Source organism: Engraulis encrasicolus, chromosome 16 (assembly GCF_034702125.1).
Source record: "Engraulis encrasicolus isolate BLACKSEA-1 chromosome 16, IST_EnEncr_1.0, whole genome shotgun sequence".
Taxonomy (NCBI): Eukaryota; Metazoa; Chordata; class Actinopteri; order Clupeiformes; family Engraulidae; genus Engraulis; species Engraulis encrasicolus.
The window spans coordinates 14,464,520-14,488,622 of NC_085872.1; the positions used below are offsets into that span (position 1 = coordinate 14,464,520).

At 43.0% G+C, this 24,103-nt stretch overlaps 1 protein-coding gene across 1 annotated transcript in view; it reads left to right on the plus strand.

Moving 5' to 3' along the window:
- Nucleotides 1–24,103, plus strand: part of xpr1b (xenotropic and polytropic retrovirus receptor 1b) — a 37,643-nt gene that overhangs the window by 1,853 nt on the left and 11,687 nt on the right. The window contains exons 2-7 of the mRNA XM_063218760.1: nucleotides 3,327–3,378; nucleotides 12,145–12,246; nucleotides 13,653–13,873; nucleotides 21,530–21,679; nucleotides 22,218–22,301; nucleotides 23,779–23,860. Of these exons, the coding sequence (XP_063074830.1) occupies nucleotides 3,327–3,378; nucleotides 12,145–12,246; nucleotides 13,653–13,873; nucleotides 21,530–21,679; nucleotides 22,218–22,301; nucleotides 23,779–23,860 (691 nt within the window). The remainder of the gene's footprint in view (nucleotides 1–3,326; nucleotides 3,379–12,144; nucleotides 12,247–13,652; nucleotides 13,874–21,529; nucleotides 21,680–22,217; nucleotides 22,302–23,778; nucleotides 23,861–24,103) is intronic.

A 24,103-nucleotide genomic window follows, 5' to 3' on the forward strand; every position in this document is an offset into this window, starting at 1 on the left:
GGTTTGAATCTTTGGTATGGCAGCAGAACTCCCTCAGGTTTAATGGCATAAGCCTAATGGCATTATTTGTGTCTTGGCAGTTTTGTTAATTAGCTGCTGCTACATCACCAACAACATGTCCTCTGGTCTGTAGTATCAAATGACTCTGATGTCTGTCTCCCCACTCTTCACAACACCACAGCCCGTCTGAGCATCTGCCTTGTACCGTCTCGTAGTGACTGTGTCATGAGATTCAGTGGTTCTGCGGAGTGTGTGTGTGCAGTGCACTGCATGTGTGTCTGTCTACTCTAGGCCTTTGCTGTCTCAGTCTGAAGGGCAGATGGAACCTGCGTAGACAGCACTGACCCCTAGTTTGTAATTCACGCTTAAAGAGAGCTGATGCAAGCTCATTTCATGGGAGAAGGGAATTCTGGTAATCTCTGGTGCCAGTGATAAAGTGTGTGGGATATCACATGAATATGCGTGGGATACAGACACAGACATGCGCAGAGAGAGGGGTGGGGGGGCACACTGTGCATTATGCTCTGAGCCAGACTAGTCGAACAATTGTAGTTCAAATGTCAAATACTGGGCAACTTTTGGCCCAGTACTGGTGTGCTGTGTTTCAGCCCTTAGGTTGGTTCTTTTTACATTTTTCACCAGTTTTAGTCATCCTCAGCAAAAGTGTTGCAGATCAGCTCCTAGAGTTTCCCTTCAAACTGAGTTTGAGGGTTTTGTACGTAGAATGAAGATTGGGGCACGCTGTGAAAAAACAGCAACACGTCACCACAGGCTCCAATAGCGTACTGTACTGCAGTGGTTCTTAACCTGGGGTGCGGGCACCCCCTGGGGGTGCGCCAGAGATTTCAGGGGGTGCACGGAATTTTGTTTGTGTTGAGGTTGTGACCAAAATTCTGCTTCCAAGCATTATAATTAGGTCAAATTAAGACCACATTTAAAGATGTTTTCGTCCCCATGTAAATTGTAGTATTGATTAATGTCTAAAGTAAGAATAATTGTAATTAATCACTTAAATCATTTTTTTGGTGCGTATACACGTGTAGGCATTTGGGATGGGCCATGGGGGTGCGCGCCTTGTCTTGGGAACAGCTAAGGGGGTGCGTTCAGAAAAAAAGGTTAAGAACCACTGCTGTACTGTAAGGTGCTGGGGCCGGCCCCTGATGGACAGTCTGGGAGTCTGGCTCACATCTCCCCTGCATGTTGATAGAGTTTCTCACAGGGAACTGCCAAACAGAGCTCTGCAGGGTGAGATAACACGCGTGTGTGAAAAGCCCGCTGAAGAAGAGCCAGCAGGGGCGTGTTGGGGGGGGCAGCAGACATGGCTGAGCATGGAGAGGGAAGTAAAAAAAAATAAGAACTACTTGGCCCCTCAGTCACATATGTGCTGAAACAGTCGTCCTTGTCACATGGCACATATTACTACACCAGTGTCCAGTGTAGTACGCATGGACCGGCAAGCATGTAGTCTAGACTGTGTAATGAATAGAAATCTCTATGAATAGTCCACAAATGGCCTTACCTTGATTATACAGTAGTAACATACTTAAGACAAACATAGACCATGGAAGTCCTCAGCACAAGCCCTCAGTCCAAGTGCAAGTGTAAGGCAGGAAAACATGATCAGTGACTAAAATAAAACACTGAACACTGCTCTTTTTTCCTTTTTTATTTCTAGGAGCGAACAATGCGACTGTACCTTAATTATGCAGCAGTAACATGCTTTAGACAAACATAGACCACTTTGATGAATGGTGGTGAAAGAGGGTTATCTCGTTCCTTCCTGGGAACCTAAAATGCTGAGCTGTGTGTGGTCAGCTCTGAGTGGGTGAAGAGCCCAGAGTGTCACATGGTCTACTCTGCCTGTGGGTCAACAGGGTCCCACACAAGCATTTGACTCGTACATTTAGACAATACAAACAACAGTCACAAAAAAATGTGTTGAAACGAATACACTCAGACAAGATGGTGAGCAAGCCCTCTCTCTCTTTGGGGGAATTTTTTTTTTTAAATGCTAGAAGCAGAAAATACACTTAAAAATAGACCACCCCCTCCTCCTGTTGTGTATGTAGCCTTTTGGTCTCTAGTTCACATACACAGGCATCACCCTCCAGTGCGCTACACAGCAGCGCACCTCTGGGGTCAGGCTGAGGTCAGTATCACCAGCAGTGGGCTCTCCACTCCTCTCTAGCCTGTAGCTCGGCAGCTGAACGGCCTTCTGGCTTCCACCAGCTGTAAGGTGACACCACAACAACAGACCGCAGCAGAATAGAGTTTTGCAGGGCTTTGTTTGTCAAATAATCGCTCTGATTTATCTGACCTTTAGCGACAGCCTGTTTTTTTTACGTTTTTTTATATCTGAGAGAGGGCTTGGGAGTACATTTTGGCCAAGTATCCCACGTTTGGCATCCTGCTGCAGAAATGACTGGCGAGAGCAAGCCGACCCATTGAAAATAAAGCACAGCGGTGTGATGTTGACATCATGGGCATTGGCAGAGATGGACCCTGTTGTGGTAGAGCTGTCAATATCCCCCCATGCTACAGTTAATGAGGACTCCTAAAGGCTATAAAGCCATTGATTGGGAGGTATTGATGCGAGAGAGCTCTGTTCTGCACAATGTGTGTTTGTCAGCATGAGCAAACAAACTCAGTCATATGACCCCTGACCCCAAGCAGACCATGTCAGCCACTGAGGTGTACTAGAGAAGAACAAAAACAGCAGACCTTAAGCAACCTCATGTTTGCGTTCTGACTGAATGCTGAGACAAGCCATCTTCCATTTACATTTCCCTTTTCTTTAGTCCTAATTCTTGTTCCTGGCAATAGCAGTGTTTTCCACCGGATGTCTTGTGGTTTCATGCCCTGATTAATTTGCTCATGTAAATTCAGTTGTATTTGTGACGGCCGGGCAAATATGAATCTTGTTGTATTCCTGTACTTCTTGGAAAGCCGAACCTTCATCATTTGTGTGTCAGTGTCACCCGTGTTTCTGTTCCTGTCTCCCCTGGCTGTGCCATAGTTTCCTGTCAGTGTGATATGATGCAGTTTCCTTTGTCATGCACGCCGCTCCACTCCAATGGCTCCCTTCCTCTTTTCTGCTCTGTGTTATGTGGCTCTGGTCTGTGCTTTGTTTCAGGCAGCTATGTCCCTTCCCTTCCCTTCCCCTCCCCTCCACCCCCCTCCACCCTCCTCCTCCTCCTGCTTGGCAGAGTTCCCCACTACATGTCTGTCTGTCAGTGGCTAGACTATGTCCAATCATATGAGGTCTAATGAGTAATAGCAAAGCAGCTGACCATGTATCTGACCTTTGCTATGTTTTTTGCCTGCAGGCTTTTAAAGAGATGCTGTACTCGGCCCAGGATCAGGCTCCATCGATTGAAGGTAATATCTGTCTCTTTCTCTTTCTCTCTCTTCTCTCCTCATCTCACTCTCTGTCTCTCCCTCCCTATAAGAGGAGAAGACCCTCTAGCCCAGGGGTGGGGAACCTTTTTCATTCGAAGGGCCATTTGAAATTCCTCCAAGGGCCGTAAAAGTCCTCCGAGGGCCGTACTATGAACACAAACCAGGATTTCCCCCTGCATTTTAGGCCTACAGTATATTGAAGGCTGCCTGCCACCTTTAAAACAGACCCCACCTTCTCTGGGTCCCCTGATATAGCGTAGCCCCTTAATGCGCGCCGTACCTCCAGTGGCATGCTGTAATAGTCATTGAAATGTAACTACCATAGCACTACAATACTATGACACAACACAAGCCCTTTAGTAATGCACCACGACTTGGTCATTACCATACTGGTAACAACAAATTTATAAAGCCGCGTCTTAATGGGTTCATTGTATTGCAAATGGGATTTCTAAGATTCCTTTACAAAATATGTCATATTTCATATGAAGAGCAGCTGCATAAAATTAAAAATTATGTCGGGGGCCAGATAAAACGGCTTCAAGGGCCGCAAATTGCCCTCGAGACATAGATTCCCCACCCCTGAGCCAGTAGTAAAGCCAGTGTTCCCCCTCCCCTCTCAGCTCCTATCTTGAGGAGATTTGGTTTAGATCCACGTGTCTCTGGCCCAAGCTGCCATTCCCTGTTTGATTCACAGGTTGTCACAAATGTGAATGGCCTTTTGGCTTCTTGTTGTGGATGGGCCCTGCCATGCACCCAGACTGTCATTCAACAGATGGCTGTTTGTTGTCAGTCAGGTTAGAGATGCCAATCCTGATAGATCACCCTCTTTAATCAACTTGAAGCCAAAGAAAAGTTTAAAACTCATGGATGCTGCCCATCACTTTGCACAGTGAATATCAGAAGAACACATCCGATTATTATTCATAATAATACTTATATAAACACAAGTTGATGGTCTTTATTTCGGTTTGACTTATGACATTTCCAAAGCCAGTATCCAGCTCTTGTGTCTTTCTTGTGCGTCTTCCTTTGCTGCAGTCCACTGACTGTGAGAATGTACGTTGCCTCGTAATTTTGACGGTAGCGTTCTTTTCACTATTCCTAAATTGCTGTGTCAAGCTGTAATCTGCGCAAAACACGTTTCCATTATCAACAGTTAAGAGAGTGAAATATGATGATGCAGGCAGACGTTAAAAAAAAAAAAACACTGGGTGTGGGTAAACCCATCATTTATCTGATATCCGTACGCAGTGAGCATGTTTTTGTGATAGTGTGCAGCAGTAATCTAACAGGAAATAAGGATTTCTCAGTATTAAATGCAAACTTTCTAACAGGTCAGTTAAATAGACATCTAACTGGCATTGTTAATGAAAAAAATCCTCCATAGCCTTTCCTACATGAACATATTTGTTTTGGATGATGTGAATTTCCCAGAAATCACTTGGCCCTCACATGTCCTTTTTTCTGAAGTAGAGTAATAAAGCGTTCAGTGTTAAAGGACCTAAATGGCTATAATTTGCAGACTTCACATTCAGCGTGTCAACACAGCAGTGATTAAAGTGTGAATCTGAAAATTGCTATTGTTTGGAAGGTGGTTAGGGCCCGGCACATTATAATTACTGGACAGTTTTTGCTGAAATAAGGCGTCTTTTAGGAGGGTGATGATAGTGCTCTGAAAGGTCTGTCTCCATAAATTGTGCTCCTTAGGCCGTGAGCATGTGCTCCTGAGCACGACTGTCATCATCCTCCGCTCCCTCATGAGGGGTTCGTCTCTACACCCCTCCCCTGCCTCGCCCTCCACTTTAACTAGACAAAACCACGTCAGACATCCAAAATAACGTATCCAAGATTGCTTATTTTGTTCCCTAACCACAGTAGGTGATGCATGGGTGCTAAAAGAAGGTGAGGAAGTCAGTAGCCTGATCTCATCATGGATGATTGCCATTGAAATGATGGCTCACAATTTTGTCATGGTTCCCCCTGGGTTTCCAGTGTGTCAGACCACAAAGATGCCCTGAAAGTATAGATGTGTTTAAACTAAGTATGAATGCATTTCACTTTATTTTCTCTGTTTTTCCCATGCCATGATGCTTTCTCAGCGACAGAACACAGACCACAGAACAGAACTACAGAACACAGTTCTGCAATGTTAGTGGCTTATGACTGACCGTCCCGTCCACAGCCATTAGGCACACTGACCCATTTCAGGCCTGGACAGTGTAGGGGTGTTGCCATGGTGCAGACAGACCTGCGGGAAGTGGGCCATGATGAATGCAGCCCACTAGCCTGAAGTTGTGTCAAGCGGTCACCCAAATCACGTCTCATCGATATTGCAGTGTGCTAGCCAGACACGCAATGTCAGCAGTTTGCAGCTCAGAGGCAAACCGGGCAATGTGTTTCTTTTCATGATGGAGATTCATTTTTAACTGTCACTGAATATTACTGTTAATTTCTGCTAGAAGACTTTTCTGACCCAGCATTTTTTACGCACATTTACTCTTAAATTACTGTGCATGTTCAACATGTTTACATACTGACACTTTCGGTAGGCAGAGGCATAATATGAATATCAATAATCGTCATACCATTCAGTACTAGTAAGACCTAGTAAAACAATTGTGTGCACTTACACAGTGTTTCCCACAGAAATTTTGGAAACTATGGGGGCAGCCGGGGTTTATTTTGTCCGGGGGGGGGGGGTCCTTCTCACACGGGCCTTTTTTGGGGGGGGGGGGGGGGGGGGGGCGGGGGGGGGGGGGGGGGGGGGGTTATTCTTGCAGCGTAAATGCAAAACGGCAAAACAATGACTACAGTATGACATTGGCGCATGGAGAAACTGTAGGCCTGGGCCTATATTTCAGCCATTTATATTTTGAGAAATAAGGCTACATAAGATTTTACCCATGACTTGTATAATAGTAGTACATTGTCATTGTCAAAAAATGCAGTACAGTGAATAATTTCTGTTTACAACACAGTTTCATTCGTCCCTCATGCAGGGGTCTGGGAAACAATAATAAAACAAAATAGGAGGCAGAGATAAGAATTTAAGAGCACTGTGAAATTGTTAACGCATAGACAAAAAGGTCTTAGAGGGTAGGCTATGCCTTTTCCACACATATCTGTAGGCGTACACATTCTACATGAGGGTGCTGGTCCACAGGCCAGTTTTTTCCAAATTCCTCCCATTAAAAGGGCTGAACAACATATTACACATTTATGTCTATATTCACATTCATTACACATTAATTTCTATATGCAGCCCGATGTCTCCTCTGCTGTGTCAATGAAGGTCTGTCACCAAACTCATTATAACTGTAAAACAAAGCCTAGGGAGTGTTAGTAAACTCATCCCAACTGTCCCTTCTCTGAAGGTTTTTTATATTGCTCCCAAACCCAAGTAAACTACAACAACTTGACTAGGCTTTTGATCCCTGTCTTTCAAGCACTTGTGGTTCTCTCTATAGCAGGGGTGCCCAACCTTTTTTTTAACCAAGATCTACTTTTTGGTCTGCCGTGATCTACCAAGTCAAATTCAAGGATGTCAGTATGAAAATTTAAGACCACCATTTATTAATCACCATTATTATGAACCAAATGTTTTCAGTAGGCTACTATGGCCGTATCTTTTCAGTGTGTTTTTAAAGTGTGTTGAATAGCCTATCTTTACAAAGCAATGCAGCACTGATAGTATGCAGAGATAATTTCAGTCATACACAAGTCATAAACAACTGAAACAATTTCAAAATGATAAACATTTGGTAGGCTATATAAAAGGCACATAGGCCCTATTTCTAAAATATGATGAAGCATTATCATGCCTTCAGTGGTATAGGCTACAAATTAAAAAGGGCTCAGAAATTCACCATTTGTTATGGGTAAATAGTAGGCTACTAGAGAGAGAGAGAGAGAGAGAGAGAGAGAGAGAGAGAAGAGAGAGAGAGAGAGAAGAGAGAGAGAGAGAGAGAGAGAGAGAGAGAGAGAGAGAGAGAGAGAGAGAGAGAGAGAGAGCTCATTGGATTGGTTAAACACCCCTGTTAAGTGTGACTTCTTCTATAAGGTTTTTTTTCAGCTCTCTGGGACAGTAGCACAGCAAAGGCTTTCTATTGTGAGTTTGGCCAATCGTTTTGTCCACAACTGAAGCAATAAACAGCACAAATTGAAGTGAATTCCATACATGTCAACAACTAACATTTGCCTTACACGCGGCACGCGATGTAAACGCAGTTAGCGATGATGCATGCGACTAGCGATTTGGACGAAGATCATCGCATATCGGGTGTCATAACGCATCGTTGCGCACATGTTCTGTTACTCACCCGATGTTACACGTGTGCACACATGAATCAACTGTAATACCCTTACGGTCACTTCCTAATGCTTTCCCCTCATTCTGTGTTACCGTGGGACTACTTATCTAACCAATACAGAGTCTATAGGATGTATTTACTCCAGGAGGAAAATGCGAAGGAAATTCAAAATCGTAATTCAAATCGTTTTTTAACAAAAACGGATATCGTTTAAAAAAAAAAAAGTAAAAAAAAAAAAAAAAAAAAAAAAATTTTTTTTTTTTTTTTACATTTTCGTAAACTATGGCGGCCAAATTTAAACTATGGGGGGCCGCCATAGTTTCCTTAATGTATGGGAAACACTGACTTACATTTTCAGGCTGTTTGAGAGAGGGAAGTCTATACAGGCACAAAAACCTGGCCACAGGGGTTGGCGGGGCACTGGGTTACCACGCCGCCGACCCAGGTTCAATTTCCGGCCCGGGTCATTTGCCGATATCTCTCTATATATCTCTCAATATATATATATATATATATATATATATATATATATATATATATCTCAATAACAATATACAAACCCCAACTCCGATGAAGTTGGGACGTTTGGTAAACAGTGAATAAAATCAAAATGCTATCATTTTCAAAACATTCAATCTATTCATTAGATGGAGAATAGTGAAAAGACAACATATTAAGTGTTAAAACCGAGAAAAAATATTGTTTTGGGGGACATATGTACTCATTTCTAATTTGATAAATCCAACACGTCTCAAAAGAGTTGGGACGGGGACAATAAATGGCAGCAAATGTCGAGGAAGACTGAAAACAAAACAAAAGACAACACTTAACAGTTAAATACATTAACCGATGAGATGATTTTATATAAAAAAAACAGTGTTAATTCCTATCTTGGACATGATTTCACCAGCTTAAATGGTGGGTGTATTCCTTGTCATGTTTTGCAATGTTTTCCTTTCTGTAGTGCTTACAGTGTGACAGGTCTTGACCAAAAACCCACCATTTTATCACCTGCTGGTCCTTATGATGGAGCCAAACTGTTAAAACATAGTAGAGAATGCAATTTGACCTTACTATGTGGCAGTAATCGAAGATCTCCCTTCAACATATAATGCATGAGTGGCTTTTCATGCTGTTTAAAACCCATTTATACCATTCAGCACTGTATTTAACTCTACAGATGAGTGAGAACATCTTAACCAATGCACTACTGCATCCGCATGCCATCATGGAGGCTGACTTTTGAACCTAGCACTAACACAAGTTGAATGGTCCATTTTCACTGTAGCACAGGATGTGCAATGCTCTATTATTGTCAAAAAGAATGGACTTCTACAACTTCTGCTGACTTCTGTAAGCAAAGGACAGTTTCCCATGTCTTCTGGGTCTATTTCAAGTGAGCTCAGGTGCTTAGGAGAATGTTAAACCCCTGTATCATTTTCATACATTAAAGACCTCATGACACGTGGAGACGACCCGTTTTCGTTCATTCTGAAATAATTATTATTTTCTAATTGAGATGCATTACTGTGATAAATATGCCCGGTTCTCCTGTTATTTTCGAAATTTGAACACACGCCACTGAAGCCACAGGCCAGTATCTATATTTTATATATATTTTCCACGTGTATGTGTATATTCCAGTATTTTAAACGTGTCATGAGGTCTTTAAGCATTCTTAATATGGTCAATTTTCAATAGCTCTAGCACTCCAGGAATTAGAGTGAGACTACAGCCAATATATATTTCATGATGTCATGAACCTATACAATGATTTTATTAACAAAAATATGTCTTATGTACACTCAATCGTGGTAAATCAAAGGGAATTCAAAAATGTATGTAATAACTATGGTAATTATTCCCTTTGCATCTTTAATTCTGAGTGACTCAGCCTCTCTGTGATGATCTTATACCTGGACACCTATATTGTCCGTCAGTACAATTCATTTTGAAATGTTCTTCTTTGTTGTTTCATCTTATTTGGATGTTTACTAAATTTCACTGATCCCCGTCCCAACTCCTTTGAGACGTGTTGGATTTATCAAATTAGAAATGAGTACATATGTCCCCCAAAACAATATTTTTTCTCGGTTTTAACACTTAATATGTTGTCTTTTCACTATTCTCCATCTAATGAATAGATTGAATGTTTTGAAAATGATAGCATTTTGATTTTATTCACTGTTTACCAAAACGTCCCAACTTCATCGGAGTTGGGGTTTGTATATTGTTTTTTAAAGTTGGTCACAGAAGTGTGGAGTCATGTTAGTGATCACGTCCTAGTAGTGCATTATGCACCGTGTAGTAATGTAGACATTACAGACAGTGATGCTTCATGTAGGTCTCCGAGCTCTGATGGCAGGACGCTGCGGTACTGACAGCTTCCTGGTCGCTCGCTCATCTTCATGGTTGCGGTGTCGTGTGCACCATTCCGCGGCCTGAAGGCATGAGTGGCTTAACAAGCGGTGTTATTTCTGTGCTCCCTCCCCAGATTAAAATTCCACAAAACTTTCATTTCCACCTCCCGCCCTACGACAGCGTTCGTCCCACTCTCCGCAAATGGCTTGAGGGTGGATAGGATGACAAAGCATTCTTGCATGAAGAGGCATCTTAACCTCCCCAGTGTCAGCTGGCAGGCCAGTGGCTTGGCAACCCTGCCAGGTGTTCCATCTGCACTCAAATCTGTTTGTATTACATTTGCCCATCCTGGCAAATTTAAACAAGCAGGCGCCTTTGCAGGCATGGACGCTGAAAGCTTTTGAACATTTGTACCTTTCCGGCCTTGCCGTGGCCAGCCGGTGGGGCACTCGCCTGCTGTCCGGCTGACCCGGGTTTGATTCCCGGCCCGGGTCCTTTGCCGGCCCCTCTCTGTCTCTGTCTGTTCGCTTCCTGTCCACTTTCACACTGTCCTGTTGAATAAGGTCGAAAAAGAGCACAAAAAAAGAGCATTTGTACCTTTCCAGCTGAAATGTCCCAGCTGTCCAGCACATTTGTCACCAGGCGATGTGCTAAACGTATGGTTTGAGATCATCATTCATTCAAGTACAGAAATCATTGTAGCAGCCTGTAATAAAGCGTGGTGAAATTCGGTTATCCAAAACGATTTGTCGAGAGGCGTGCACCCTAGAATGTCTGAGAGGCACCTTCACCAAAGCCCTTCAGTTTGTGGTGGGATCCCTCTGGGCTGCCATCATATCGTATCATGTCGCTGGCGGACCTGTGCTCTGGTTTGGTGAAGACGGCCCTAACCAAGATTATACTTTAGTGTGCCTTCTGAACCGGTGTAGACCGTATGTTTTGTGACGGTAACCAGCAATAAGGTTGTCTTCCTTTTGAGTAAAATAGTATATGAGCCTAATTACACACAGCACGAGGAGTAGTAGCATCAAGGAAGTAGACCGACTCAAGTGCCCCTGGAGAGACAGTGCACTGTTGAGAAGAGGGGGAGGGGGTAGGGTTGCCAGATGAGGCTGATGATTTCCAGCCCAAAAAGTGCTCAAAGCCTGCCCAGAAGTGCTAAATCCCGCCCAATTCTATTGATTTCTATGGCCAAATATTGGGCGTTTTTTTTTCTGCTGAATTACATTTTTACCCGCAGACAGCCATCCTAAGCAGCCCACTTGGTCTGGAAACCGCCCAATCTGGCAACACTGGGAGGTTGTGATGGTGTCAGGGCCCAGAATGGCTCTAGTGTTTCTGTCCCAAGTGGACTGCTAGGTCCCTCTCGTCTCTATCGCTCTCTCCCTCTCGTCTCTATCGCTCTCTCCCTCTCGTCTCTATCGCTCTCTCCAGACCAGTGCATGGCTATTACTCACACTCTTCTCAGACAATGACTCACTGTCTGCCTGTCTGGACATCGACGGCCATAAGCCTATTAACAGGCCCCAAACAACAAGCCCCAGTGTCGGGAGACGCAGGAGAAGCAGACATCATACACACTCCAACCAACACTCTCACTCACTTGTCCTCTCTGTTTCAGAGAGCTGCCTTTTATTATGTAAACATGTCATGTGTCGTTACTTTAATATTTAGTTACTCAGCAAAAAATAACGTATCGATTGCTGTTTGTCTTGCCTTCTGCTGAGTGTGTGTGTGTGTGTGTGTGCGTGTGCGCGTGCACGTGCACGCATGCATATGCGCTAGTCTAAGCAACAGAATAATTGTTGGGCTTTTCTCAGACTGTATTGCTGACACAGTCTAAGCAGGCACAGCCACATACACACTGTGCTGTGCTACCTTTGAATGGCATTGCCCTTATTGTGCTATTTGCATACAGTGGAAGAACCTGCTGAAAAATCATTTTCATAAGAATCACAGCCTGGCTCTGAGCAACGTACCCGTAATCTGTTACAACAAGCGTTTGGATTTTCTGCTCGTTTGTTTACCCGCTCTCACATCCACATGTTGTCATTGTGTCTCTTTTTTACAGTCACTGACGAAGACACAGTCAAGAGATACTATGCCAAGTTTGAGGAGAAGTTCTTCCAAACATGCGAAAAGGAGCTGGCCAAAATCAACACATTCTACTCAGGTAACCTCACCATACGCAATCAGGATCAGGGCCCAGCCACGATCACATAACAATGGGTTTTGCTTTCTTAGCAGTTGCTTAAGTGTAAGGTAATAATGGTTGAACTTTCTCGTGAGAACTAACACTGCAGTCAAGTGGTTAAAGGGATCTGGCATCTATATCTTGTCTAGCGCCGTCTCTGGAACCCTTTGATTTCTAGTTTGTGCTTAAGACGAAGCTGGCCTCGTAATGATCATCTGTATCATTGTGTGTGTGTGTGTGTGTGTGTGTGTGTGTGTGTGTGTGTGTGTGTGTGTGTGTGTGTGTGTGTGTGTGTGTGTGTGTGTGTGTGCGCGCGCGCGTTTGTGCGCGTGTGTGTGCACGCGTTTGTGCATGTGCATTTGCATGCATGTGTGTGTGTGTGTACGTTTGTGCGTGTGTGTGTGTGTGTGTACGTTTGTGCATGTGCGTGTGTGTACGTTTGTGCGTGTGCGTGCAAACTGCGTTTCATCCCAGGCTGTTTGTGATTCCAGTAGTGTGAAATATGTGGAGCAAGAAGTGTGTTGGCCACAGTAGAAGTTTGGAGGGAGCGGATAATCATCTGTGAGCATACCGTGTGTGTCACTGCGGAGCTCCTACATTTTTATTGGTTCTGAAACTTGGCCATTGCCCCTCTCCCTGGTTGACAAGGACAAATTGCTCTGCTCTTACAGGAAAACTGTGCTTGGTTTAAAAATAGAATCACAAACTATTGCATAAAATATGTAATCATTGGAGATGAGGCTTCAGCCAAAGCCAAAGCTGGACCCAGGCCCAAGGCTACTGTTTCTCTGATGGTTATCCTCCCCTCTCTTTTATTCACAACATGTTTTGGTCTTTACCTCTATGCTATCCTGTCCTTCTCGTGTCCTTCTCTTTACACTCACTCACCTCCTCTACCCACTCAGTTTTTTTCCATTCTGTTTCCTCCTACTCGTTTCTCCTTTTGCTGTTGTATTGTTCTAGTCTCTCTCTGGACATCCTCTCTTAAACACCCCAGTCCTACAGTACGCTCACCACCTCCACTTTTGCTCCATCCTTTTATCCTCACTCTGTTCTCCTCTCTCTTTCTCTTTCTCTTTCTCTTTCTCTTTCTCTTTCTCATTCTCTTTCTCTCTGTCTTTGTCTCTCTGTCTTTCTCTCTCTCTCTCTCTCTCTCTCTCTCTCTCTCTCTCTCTCTCTCTCTCTCTCTCTCTCTCTCAAACGTTTTAAACTTCATTCATGTGAACAAACGTATTTAATGTATTTATTTCTTTATTTCATTGTTGGTTTTTAATGTCAGTTGCAATGCATTGCCTGCATTAGCCATACATAGCCACTGCTGTTTAACTGGCTTTAACAAACTCTCTCTCTCACCTGTGCCTTTCTCTGCCTCTCGTCCACAACAGAGAAGTTGGCTGAGGCCCAGAGGCGGTTCGCCACGCTGCAGAACGAGCTGCAGTCGTCCCTGGACGCGCAGCGGGAGAGCAGTGGCGCCCCGGGCCTGCGCCGGCGCCGCGCCGTATTCCACCTCACCCAACAGGACCGCACCGCGCACCGCAACATCAAAGACCTGAAGCTGGCCTTCAGCGAGTTCTACCTCAGCCTCATCCTGCTGCAGAACTACCAGGTCTGACTCACCCTCACCGAGCTACGTCTTTCTCAAGCAATATAATGGCAATAGCATAAAAATACAATGCAAATGCGAATACAGCCTTTCTAAATTTGAGTGGCGCGGCAGGGGGTGCAAGATGGATGGATAGATAGATAGATGAGAGCAAATGAATGTTAAATTAAATAAAAGTACTTCAAAGCATTGCAAGACTGATACAGACTGATCCAGAAAACAGCCAATAAATTGTTGGTCAGTATCTGACTACTTGTATTGCCTCATCATGACTGATGAAACATTTGCTTTGCTTTCAGTAGAAATGTAATGCATTGCAATGCATTGTAGAATTGAATCGGATCGGATCGAATCGCATAGAATCGAATCGAATCAGATCGCTACCTCCCGAATCGTGATCGAATCACATCGTCAGGGCAGTGCCAATCCACATCACTAATAGATAGATGGATAGATGGATAGATAGATCGATGGAAAGATAAGGCAGACAGAAAGACTGAAAATCAAAAGTACACCAACATTTAAGAGTGAGGAGGAAAAACAAAGAAGCACACAAATGTAACTTATTGTGGCCAAAAAAGTCATCATACTTGTAAATGCGTATTGTACGATATATTGACTTATTGAATATTGTGACAGCTGTACCCTCACCTCACCATGGCCCTCACCTAGGCTGCCAAGCAGGGCAGGGGGCTGGGCTCTCATCAATGAAGTCATCATTAAACCATGCCTGTAGCAGCACTGCTGCCTTTTGGTATTGACTATTGTTAGGCACATTAAGTCTGACTTTTTTGTGTTAGTTGTGGGACCTGATTGGCTTTTCGATACTACTTTCCCACACTGGTGTTACATGGTAGGTTATTAAAGTGCCCGGCACAAGAATTACGTTGCAGAAAATATGAAACGTTTATCAAAAATGAATCCCGTAAAACACAACCCCCAACACATGAAGACCTGGCCAGGGTCACAGCAGAAAATTCCCCTTTCGAAATCCCTTACAATACATAAAATAATTTCTAACATAAATGTAGCCTGAACACAAAATATAAATCTTACGGTCCTGTCAAGTTGTATGACCCACTACAAGCGAGTCCAGGGAAAGTAATCCAGAGAGTTGGCCGCTTCACCCTGTGGCTGTCCTTGGAGCGAAAGAACCGTCTCGTCATGGTCCCTCCATGAATCAGAGCAGTCCAGGGGAAAAAAAGATAATCTACGAAAAAGATGAAACGGGTCCAAGGAGATATCCCAACAATATGTCCATAAAAAGTGTTGGATATCAGAGGCGATGCGCAAAGCCGCTTGGCTGTCCGGCTGTCCCGTAATAAAAAAACCTCTTCAACGGTTCCAACAGAAAAGAACCCTCATAAAAATTCAAATGATTCCAGCTGAACTGCATTGGAACTGAACTCCCTTAATTAATCACATGCTAAACGAATGGGGAGTCCCATATCACTCATGTCAAATGTCCATCTTGCACAATAATAATGTAACCATAGAAAACACTGTATGCAACCCCAATGAAGAATATATTCATAATTTATGATAATGTTCTTACATTCAAATACAGCATATGCAAACTAGAAATGCATTCTCACAGAAAATGCTGGAAGCGGGCTTGCCTTTTGGGGCAGAGATGAAACAAAGTACTATTGAGAAAACAAAGCTAAAAGAAATCTTGGAAAAACTCCATCCACCCAGTCAGAAGTTATGGGCCAAACAATTCAGCCATCTTGGATTCAGCCATCTTGAAAGTGTTGTAGCTCTGCGTTTTGGGGATATACTAAATGACATACATGGTATTTTAAGTTGGCTAAGGAACACTGCGTATGATATAATTTTGAAAATCAACATGGCTTTGACTGGGGTTCGAACCCCCAACCTCCATATCTGTAATTCAGCACATTTGCCATGCATGCTAAATGACATACATGGCATTTTAAGTTGGCCAAGGAACACTGCATATGATATAATTTTGAAAATCAACATGGCTTTGACTGGGGTTCGAACCCCCAACCTCAATATCTGTAATTCAGCACATTTGCCATCCATACTAATTGACATACATGGCATTTTAAGTTGGCCAAGGAACACTGCATATGATATAATTTTGAAAATCAACATGGCTTCGACTGGGGTTCGAACCCCCAAACTCCATATCTGTAATTCAGCACATTTGCCATTCATACTAAATGACATACATGGCATTTTAAGTCGGCCAAGGAACGCTGCATATGATATAATTTTGAAAATCAACATGGCTTCGACTGGGGTTCGAACCCCCAAACTCCATATCTGTAATTCAGCACATTTGCCATCAATACTTAATGTCATACATGGTATTTTAACTTGGCTAAGGAACACTGCATATGATATAATTTTGAAAATCAGCATCGCTTCAAGTGGGATTCGAACTCTCAACCTCCATATCTCTAATCCAGCACATTTGCCATTGATAATAAATGACATACATGCCATTTTAAGTTGGCCAACTAACACTGCATATGATATAATTTTGAAAATCAACACGGCTTCGGGTGGGCTTCGAACCCTCAACCTCCATATCTCTAACCCAGCAGCATGCATTACCACTAAGCCAAGCAGCTAGCTGTCATGCACAGTCCAGCAAGACTATATTACATTGCAATGCAGAGCTGAACAATAGACTTCTAGAATGGTTCCTCGCACCTGCTCGTTAAGAATAGAATCTTGAGACAGTGACAGTTGAAATGGAACACTTCATTGGCTGCACCTGTTGTGATTGACTGAAAGACAGTTAGTATTGAGCTCTAGACAGGGGAGAGGATGAGAATGAGTTTTTTTGTCTTTACAACATCGTTGTAAAAAAACTAAAAGGAGTTGGCACGTGTCCTTTTCACAGATCGGAGTCATGCTTGTGATCTCTCTAACAGTCTTTGAATGAAGTTTATAGGTTAAAGGGTTCAGGCACAAATGGACCTCCGTGTGGGACATGCGCTGATCTCTTGAAAAATGCACTTTTCGAAAGACTGGGATTCTCCATAGAGCCAGGCCTGTTTTTTTTTACAAACCTGCCATTTAAAAAGTATTGGGAGTTGGGAGATGAAACGTTGACAATTTGGAGACATCCCATAGAGCTCGCTAACAACGCGTCAACTAAACTTCTAGGTGAAAGTGTTGATGTTTTATGACCGAAAAAGCCTCCTACACTCTAATGTCTAGAGTGGCGGAACTTTGGTTCATGAAGGTTCCACCATGGTTTTCAATGGGGACCCAGGCTTTCACAAAATCGCCAAAAACGGGAAAACGACAAGAGACACGGAGAAGCCTATAACTATACGCGATCTCCAAGCAAGCCGGTCGTTTTAGTGTTTGAACGGTGTCTCTATCTCGAAAGGCCTAGGAGGAGATCCATTTTCTATTTTACTGCCCTGCACAAGAGAACCAATAATAAACTAGATTGCATTCTCACAGAAAATGCTGGAAGCGGGCTTGCCTTTTGGGGCAGAGATGAAACAAAGTACTATTGAGAAAACAAAGCTAATAGAAATGTTGGGAAAAATCCATCCACCCAGTCAGAAGTTATGGGCCAAACAATTCAGCCATCTTGGATTCAGCCATCTTGAAAGTGTTGTAGCTCTGCGTTTTGGGGATATACTAAATGACATACATGGTATTTTAAGTTGGCTAAGGAACACTGCATATGATATAATTTTGAAAATCAACATGGCTTCGAGCGGGATTCGAACTCACAACCTCCATATCTGTAATCCAGCCCCTTTGCGATTGATATTAAATGACATACAATACATGATATTTGAAGTTGGCTAAGGAACACTGCATATGATATCATTTTGAAAATCAACATGGCTCTGACTGGGGTTCGAACCCCCAACCTCCATATCTGTAATTCAGCACATTTGCCATGCATACTAAATGACATACATGGCATTTTAAGTTGGCCAAGGAACGCTGCATATGATATAATTTTGAAAATCAACATGGCTGTGACTGGGGTTCGAACCCCCAACCTCAATATCTGTAATTCAGCACATTTGCCATTCATACTAAATGACATACATGGCATTTTAAGTTGGCCAAGGAACACTGTATATGATATAATTTTGAAAATCAACATGGCTTTGGGTGGGATTCGAACCCTCAACCTCCATATCTCTAATCCAGCAGCATGCATTCCCATTATGCCAAGCAGCTAGCTGTCATGCACAGTCCAGCAAGACTATGCTGTGTTCCATTATTCACCCTCTGTACTGTGTACCTTGTTTGAGTGCAGTGAAGTACCCTTTCCACCCTCCGCAATTCACGAGGCGAGTACATTCCGATTCCCGTTCTGTCTGATACACTTAACGGAAATGACGGTTGGTCGCGTGACATCCGAGTTTACCAACTGCCAATATGCAATTCAACACGGAAGGCACTGTTCCTTATGCTAACACTTTTTAAAGTTACCCCTGCCTCTAATACACATGGCGATTGTCTTTGGAATCAAAACTATGCTGTTATCATAGAGATTCAACCGTTTGACAGATCTGACACTCAACTACGTCACAAACATGGCGGCCGTTGAGTGCGAAAAGTGTACAGTAACACCACACTTCGAAAAATGGCCGTTTTGGGGGCGTTATCCGGGTAATTTACAGTACACTTTACCCTCGCGATTAGAAATGGAACGCCCTGCGTACCCAAACACAGTGCGGAAAGGGCGTTAAGTACGGGTAATGGAACACAGCACTAATCACATTGCATTGAAGAGCTGAACAATAGACTTCTAGAATGGCTGCTCACACCTGCTCGTTAAGAATAGAATCTTGAGACAGTGGCAGTTAAGATGGAACACTTCATTGGGAGCACCTGTTCTGATACTAACTGACAGTTAGTATTGAGCCTTAAAAAGGGGAGAGAATGAGAATGAGTTTTTTGTCTTTACAACATCGTTGTAAAAAAACTAAAAGGAGTTGGCACGTGTCCGTTTCACAGATCGGAGTCATGCTTGTGATCTCTCTAACAGTCTTTGAATGAAGTTTATAGGTTAAAGGGTTCAGGCACAAATGGACCTCCGTGTGGGACATGCGCTGATCTCTTGAAAAATGCATTTTTGGAAAGACTGGGATTCCCCATAGACCCAGGCCTGTTTTTTTTACAAACCTGCCATTTAAAAAGTATTGGGAGTTGGGAGATGAAACTTTGACAATTTGGAGACATCCCATAGAGCTCGCTAACAACGCGTCAACTAAACTTCTAGGTGAAAGTGTTGATGTTTTATGACCGAAAAAACCTCCTACACTCTAATCTCTAGAGTGGCGGAACTGTGGTTCATGAAGGTTCCACCATGGTTTTCAATGGGGACCCAGGCTTTCACTAAATCGCCAAAAACGGGAAAACGACAAGAGACACGGAGAAGCCTATAACTATACGCGATCTCCAAGCCGAGCCGGTCGTTTTAGTGTTTGAACGGTGTCTCTATCTCGAAAGGCCTAGGAGGAGATCCATTTTCTATTTTACTGCCCCTGCACAAGACCAATAATAAAGAAACAGGACTTAGAGATTACTATAATCGGGCCTTGCTCTGCAAGGGCCATGCTCTGCATGGTCCTTGCTCCGCAAGCCCGCTTAATAATAAAGAAACAGGACTTAGATATTACTATAATCGGGCCTTGCTCTGCAAGGGCCATGCTCTGCATGGTCCTTGCTCCGCAAGCCCGCTTAACTCATTGGCTGCCTTAGCCGTCGAGTGACGTCATTTCGAATAGTGACGCCCCCTGCCTTCGACGACGTTCGCCGATAATTGCGTTTTTTTACAGCCACGCCTTGAGGACGGTCTGACCTATGTTGTGTATTAATTTCACGCCTCTAGTCATGTTCTAACTGTTCCTGTAGGTGGCAGAAGTGTCCTTAGGAACAGTCAGGGCAGGGCATTAGCTCACATCAAGAGGAAATGTCAAGACAAAAACATCCCTTTTTACTATTATAATCTCAAAAGTAGCATAGTAAAATCATTTTTGAAAGTAAAGCACCTGTGACAGTAGTCTACTTTCTTGCCCTCTGATTTTAACACAGGTATTCTACTGATTTTAGTGTCAGAGCCTGACAAAAAAAAAAAACTTCCTCTCATGATCAAAATACACCCCCCTGTTGCCATCTAGCTAGTAGGCATTGTAACTAGCTTGCCCAAAATACACCATGTTCAACCAGAGATGATCTGTGTGGCAACTGTTTCATTTTGGATAATGTGATCAGCCTACACAACATCAGGATGATGTGTACAAAAGATCATCTAACAGGAAAATGCACGGGACTAGTGGTCACCTCGGTTGGGAATGTTTGGCTATTGTTTGCTACGCTAGCTAGCTAGCACGAAATCGCTAACAACTTACAACTAAGCCTAAATAAAGGAGCCTTGGTAAGTCAACTATTTTTTACTCATTCTACAGTTGCAGTTGTGGATCTGTATAGTATGATCAGCTTACTGTATCATCAAAAAGACAGGGGGGTTGCAGATTCTTGGAACAGAGTAGGCTAGCCTTTGTGTCTGGTCAGATACATTCAGCTCACATTGAGAAAGCATTGCACTTAGCCTCAGACCAGCTAGCCTTCCCCACTCCAATTGGCTTGTGAAATGTTGGATATGTGATCAGTACTTTATCAAAAGAAAATTCATTGAACAATATATGACAAGATCACTATAGCAGAAACATGATGACTGTAATCATCAATCTGCAAAAAAAATCATCGCTCTGCCAAAGAAGCAGCAGTAAGCTAAGTTGTGCTGCCTGCCTGCCTGCCTCTCAGTTCACATGGTACAGGAGGAAACAAATCAGCTGTGATTTGTTCCCCAACGAGAGGACTACAGGCTAAACAGAGGGACTATGAGACAGTATTTCTGTGAGTTTAGTATTTCACATGAGTTACATGCACCTGCTATCATGATCCATTGTGCGCGCCAGCAACAAACCAAACACACTTTGTTTCAAGCCCACCCCGTATATTTCAGTACATTATTAGGTTGAAAAGACCATACAAACGATCTTTTGTTCTGGCTACAGATGACAGGAGACTCTGTAATAGCATCTGATAGGTTTGGAGTTGTTAGGACGGTGTCATTATGAGCAAAAACACTTGAAATTATAGGTCAACTTCAAATGGCGTTTTCTCAGCTTTTTGGCTAGAAAGCAGCATTTTGGCGAATTCCACTTATTTTCAACAGATGATTATGAAAGAACGGAAAGGGGTAGAGAGACACCGTTTTTTTCTGATGACAGATGAGCGTCTAATCTGTGTTTTGATAGGTATGGTGTTGACATAGACACAGAACTCAATTTTCTGTGAGCCTCCAAAAAACACCCAAAATGCTGAAAAATCTCTGGCACTCTGGGTTACTCTTTTATGAAAATGGCTGGCAGCCAATGAGTTAATGATAAAATGGACATAATCACAAATAAATCAATCAAAGTTGTCCATCACACTGGAAAATAATTGCCAATCAACAGATGGTGAACAGTATTGTAAAGAGCGGACAAAAACAGCTGATGTAATGTTGCTGTTCATTTTTCAGTAGGACATTGATTTCATCTTCCTTGTGGTTCCTCTTGTCTGCCTTGCTATGTACTGTGTGTCTCCTCACAAACATTTTATTTACCGTTACGTTTTTTTCCCTCTCTTTAGAATCTCAACTTCACTGGGTTCCGGAAAATCCTGAAAAAGCATGACAAGATCTTCGAGACGACTCGCGGTGCGGACTGGCGGGTCAGCCATGTGGAGGTGGCCCCCTTCTACACCTGCAAGAAGATCACACAGCTGATCTCCGAGACTGAGGTAACCTCTCTCTCTTCCCTACACCATACTGTACGGCAGGGCTATTCAATTAGAATATCATTTGGACCACATTTCCAAGCCAAGAACTTAAGTTGGGCCGCACATTTTCAGCCATTACTAAACACTTGATAAACAGACTTTTCGAATCAGTTTTTAAACATGTTGCTCTAACCTCAAATTTTAGCAACATTGGATTTTCAATATAGAAGATAAACGAGACATTGACAAGAAAGTCCTGTGTTGTAGTTCTTCTGCAATATCAAAACTGCAATGTATATTGCTACAGCAGGGGGGCACATGTGGGCCATGTCTGGGTCATGTCTGGGCTGCATGTGCTGCAGTTGAATAGGCCTGCTGTACGGATTGCTTGTGATCAACAGCAAATTTGTCAGACAATGCCATGGTAACAAATGTAACCGTAGTTTTCCTTGTCCATCTCCTTTTCTCTGTCTGATCTCTGTCTATTTCTATGTCCTCTTCTCTGTTCTTGTTGTCCCTTCTGTTCCATGTGCTCCATGTTTCTGTCTGTCCATCCCAGGCGCTGGTCACTACAGAGCTGGAGTGTGGGGATCGTCAAAGGGCCATGAAGAGGCTGCGTGTCCCCCCTCTGGGAGCTGCTCAGGTCAGTCGCAGCACCCACCAAGACATGTTTTTACAAATGTTTTGGTCTACCCCAACTCACAGAATATGTTTTTTAATTTTTTCCTGTAGTTTTTTTTCTCTCCCTGACTATTACCTGTGTTATATGTGTCTTGAAATGTCCGTGAGGGCATTACGTGTATTTATGTAAGCTACTTGACACCTTAATTTCTCCTTCTGGGATCAATACACTTACTCTTCTCTACTCTACTCTAACATACATACTACACATACAGAAATCAGCTCTCAGAGAGTGGGTAATTTACCTGTATAGTATTTTCCATCTAGCTTCTGTCCTTCTAGTCCAACTACGACATCTGGAAATGTGCAGTTTCGTGCATTTGTTTGCACACACATTCCTGTTCAGCCTCATTATATTACATTACATTGCATTTGGCTGACGCTTTTTTTTTCATCACTAGTAGAAATAAAGTGCACAGAAATATACAGAACAACAAGTGCAGAGGGTACGTTTTTTATGGTACATTTACACAGGGTTAAGTTCAAGTTGAAGTCAAGTTTATTGTCAATTTCTTTACATGCACTGGTCATACAAAGAATTTGAAATTGCGTTTCTTGCTCTCCCATGCAGACATAGACTAATCTAGGTAAGGACATAGACAGTATAGACATAGACAGTACTCATACATGGACATAGACAGTATGGACGTAGACATTGCTCATACAGACCGTTAAGTAGAGTACGGTACATACGCACACATACACATCAGCTCAAGTATTAGTGTAGTAGATAGTCGTGAAAGAGAAGGGTCTTTACTTGATTCTTGAAGGCTGAGAAAGAAGTGCCTTGCTGCCTTTGGGAGGCCGTTCCACCATTGAGGAACAACAACATGAGTCTGGAGTCTGATGAGTCTGGAGTCTCTAAATGCAAGTGACAGAATTGCACCAGAAATGTACCATACAACCGCACAATTAGCTCATTTAACCTAAGGCACCTGCAAAAAACACCTGCTGAATTCATAAGCCGTTTTTGGGGAAAAGGTGCCCTCTGCCTATTAAGACCTACATTTCTCAGCCTCTGAAGCACATAAAAAACATGAAATAAGTTGTATTTAAAACCAAGGACCCTCATCTTGCCTGGGAAGGTGTTCATTCAGCTCGAACACCCACAATTTTAATTGAAAAAACTCAAATCTCAAGAGCCTGAATGCAGCGTATATGTCGCTCCAGGCGCCAAAGGTCAAACAATGTATACGCAGCATCAGGCTAAAATGGGTTAACGTATTAAAAACGTTAAAAATACATCAAAAGATTTCACTTCTCTGCTTGTTTTGGTGCCGTTTTACCCTTGTACTGCAACTAATTGCATTTCATGAGAATGGTGCAGTGACGCAGTTGTTTCTATGAAGGTCACAGCCTTGTGAAACAATTTGTTTATCATTCCTTCACCCCATCTACATGCTCATTGTTTTAACAACGTCCAATCTTCTCCTTTTCAGCCTGCGCCGGCTTGGACTACCTTCAGGGTGGGCTTGTATTGTGGAGTGTTTGTCGTCCTCATCGTAGCAGTCGTCATCACAGGTATGTTGTGGGCAATGTTGGAAATGGTGAAGATCTGCACTCTGCACATTTCATTGTAAACTTGCTGTAATAAACCATATTAATTCTGATTTAATGTAATATGATGACCAGAACTCACAGGCTTGAAGCCCACATCCATCCTGGGGACATGATTATTTTTTACAGCATTTACCGGTAATTCTGTTGACATCTGTGCTTGCCTTGCCTGTGAGGTCTGTGCTGGCTTGAATGTACATTCAGATT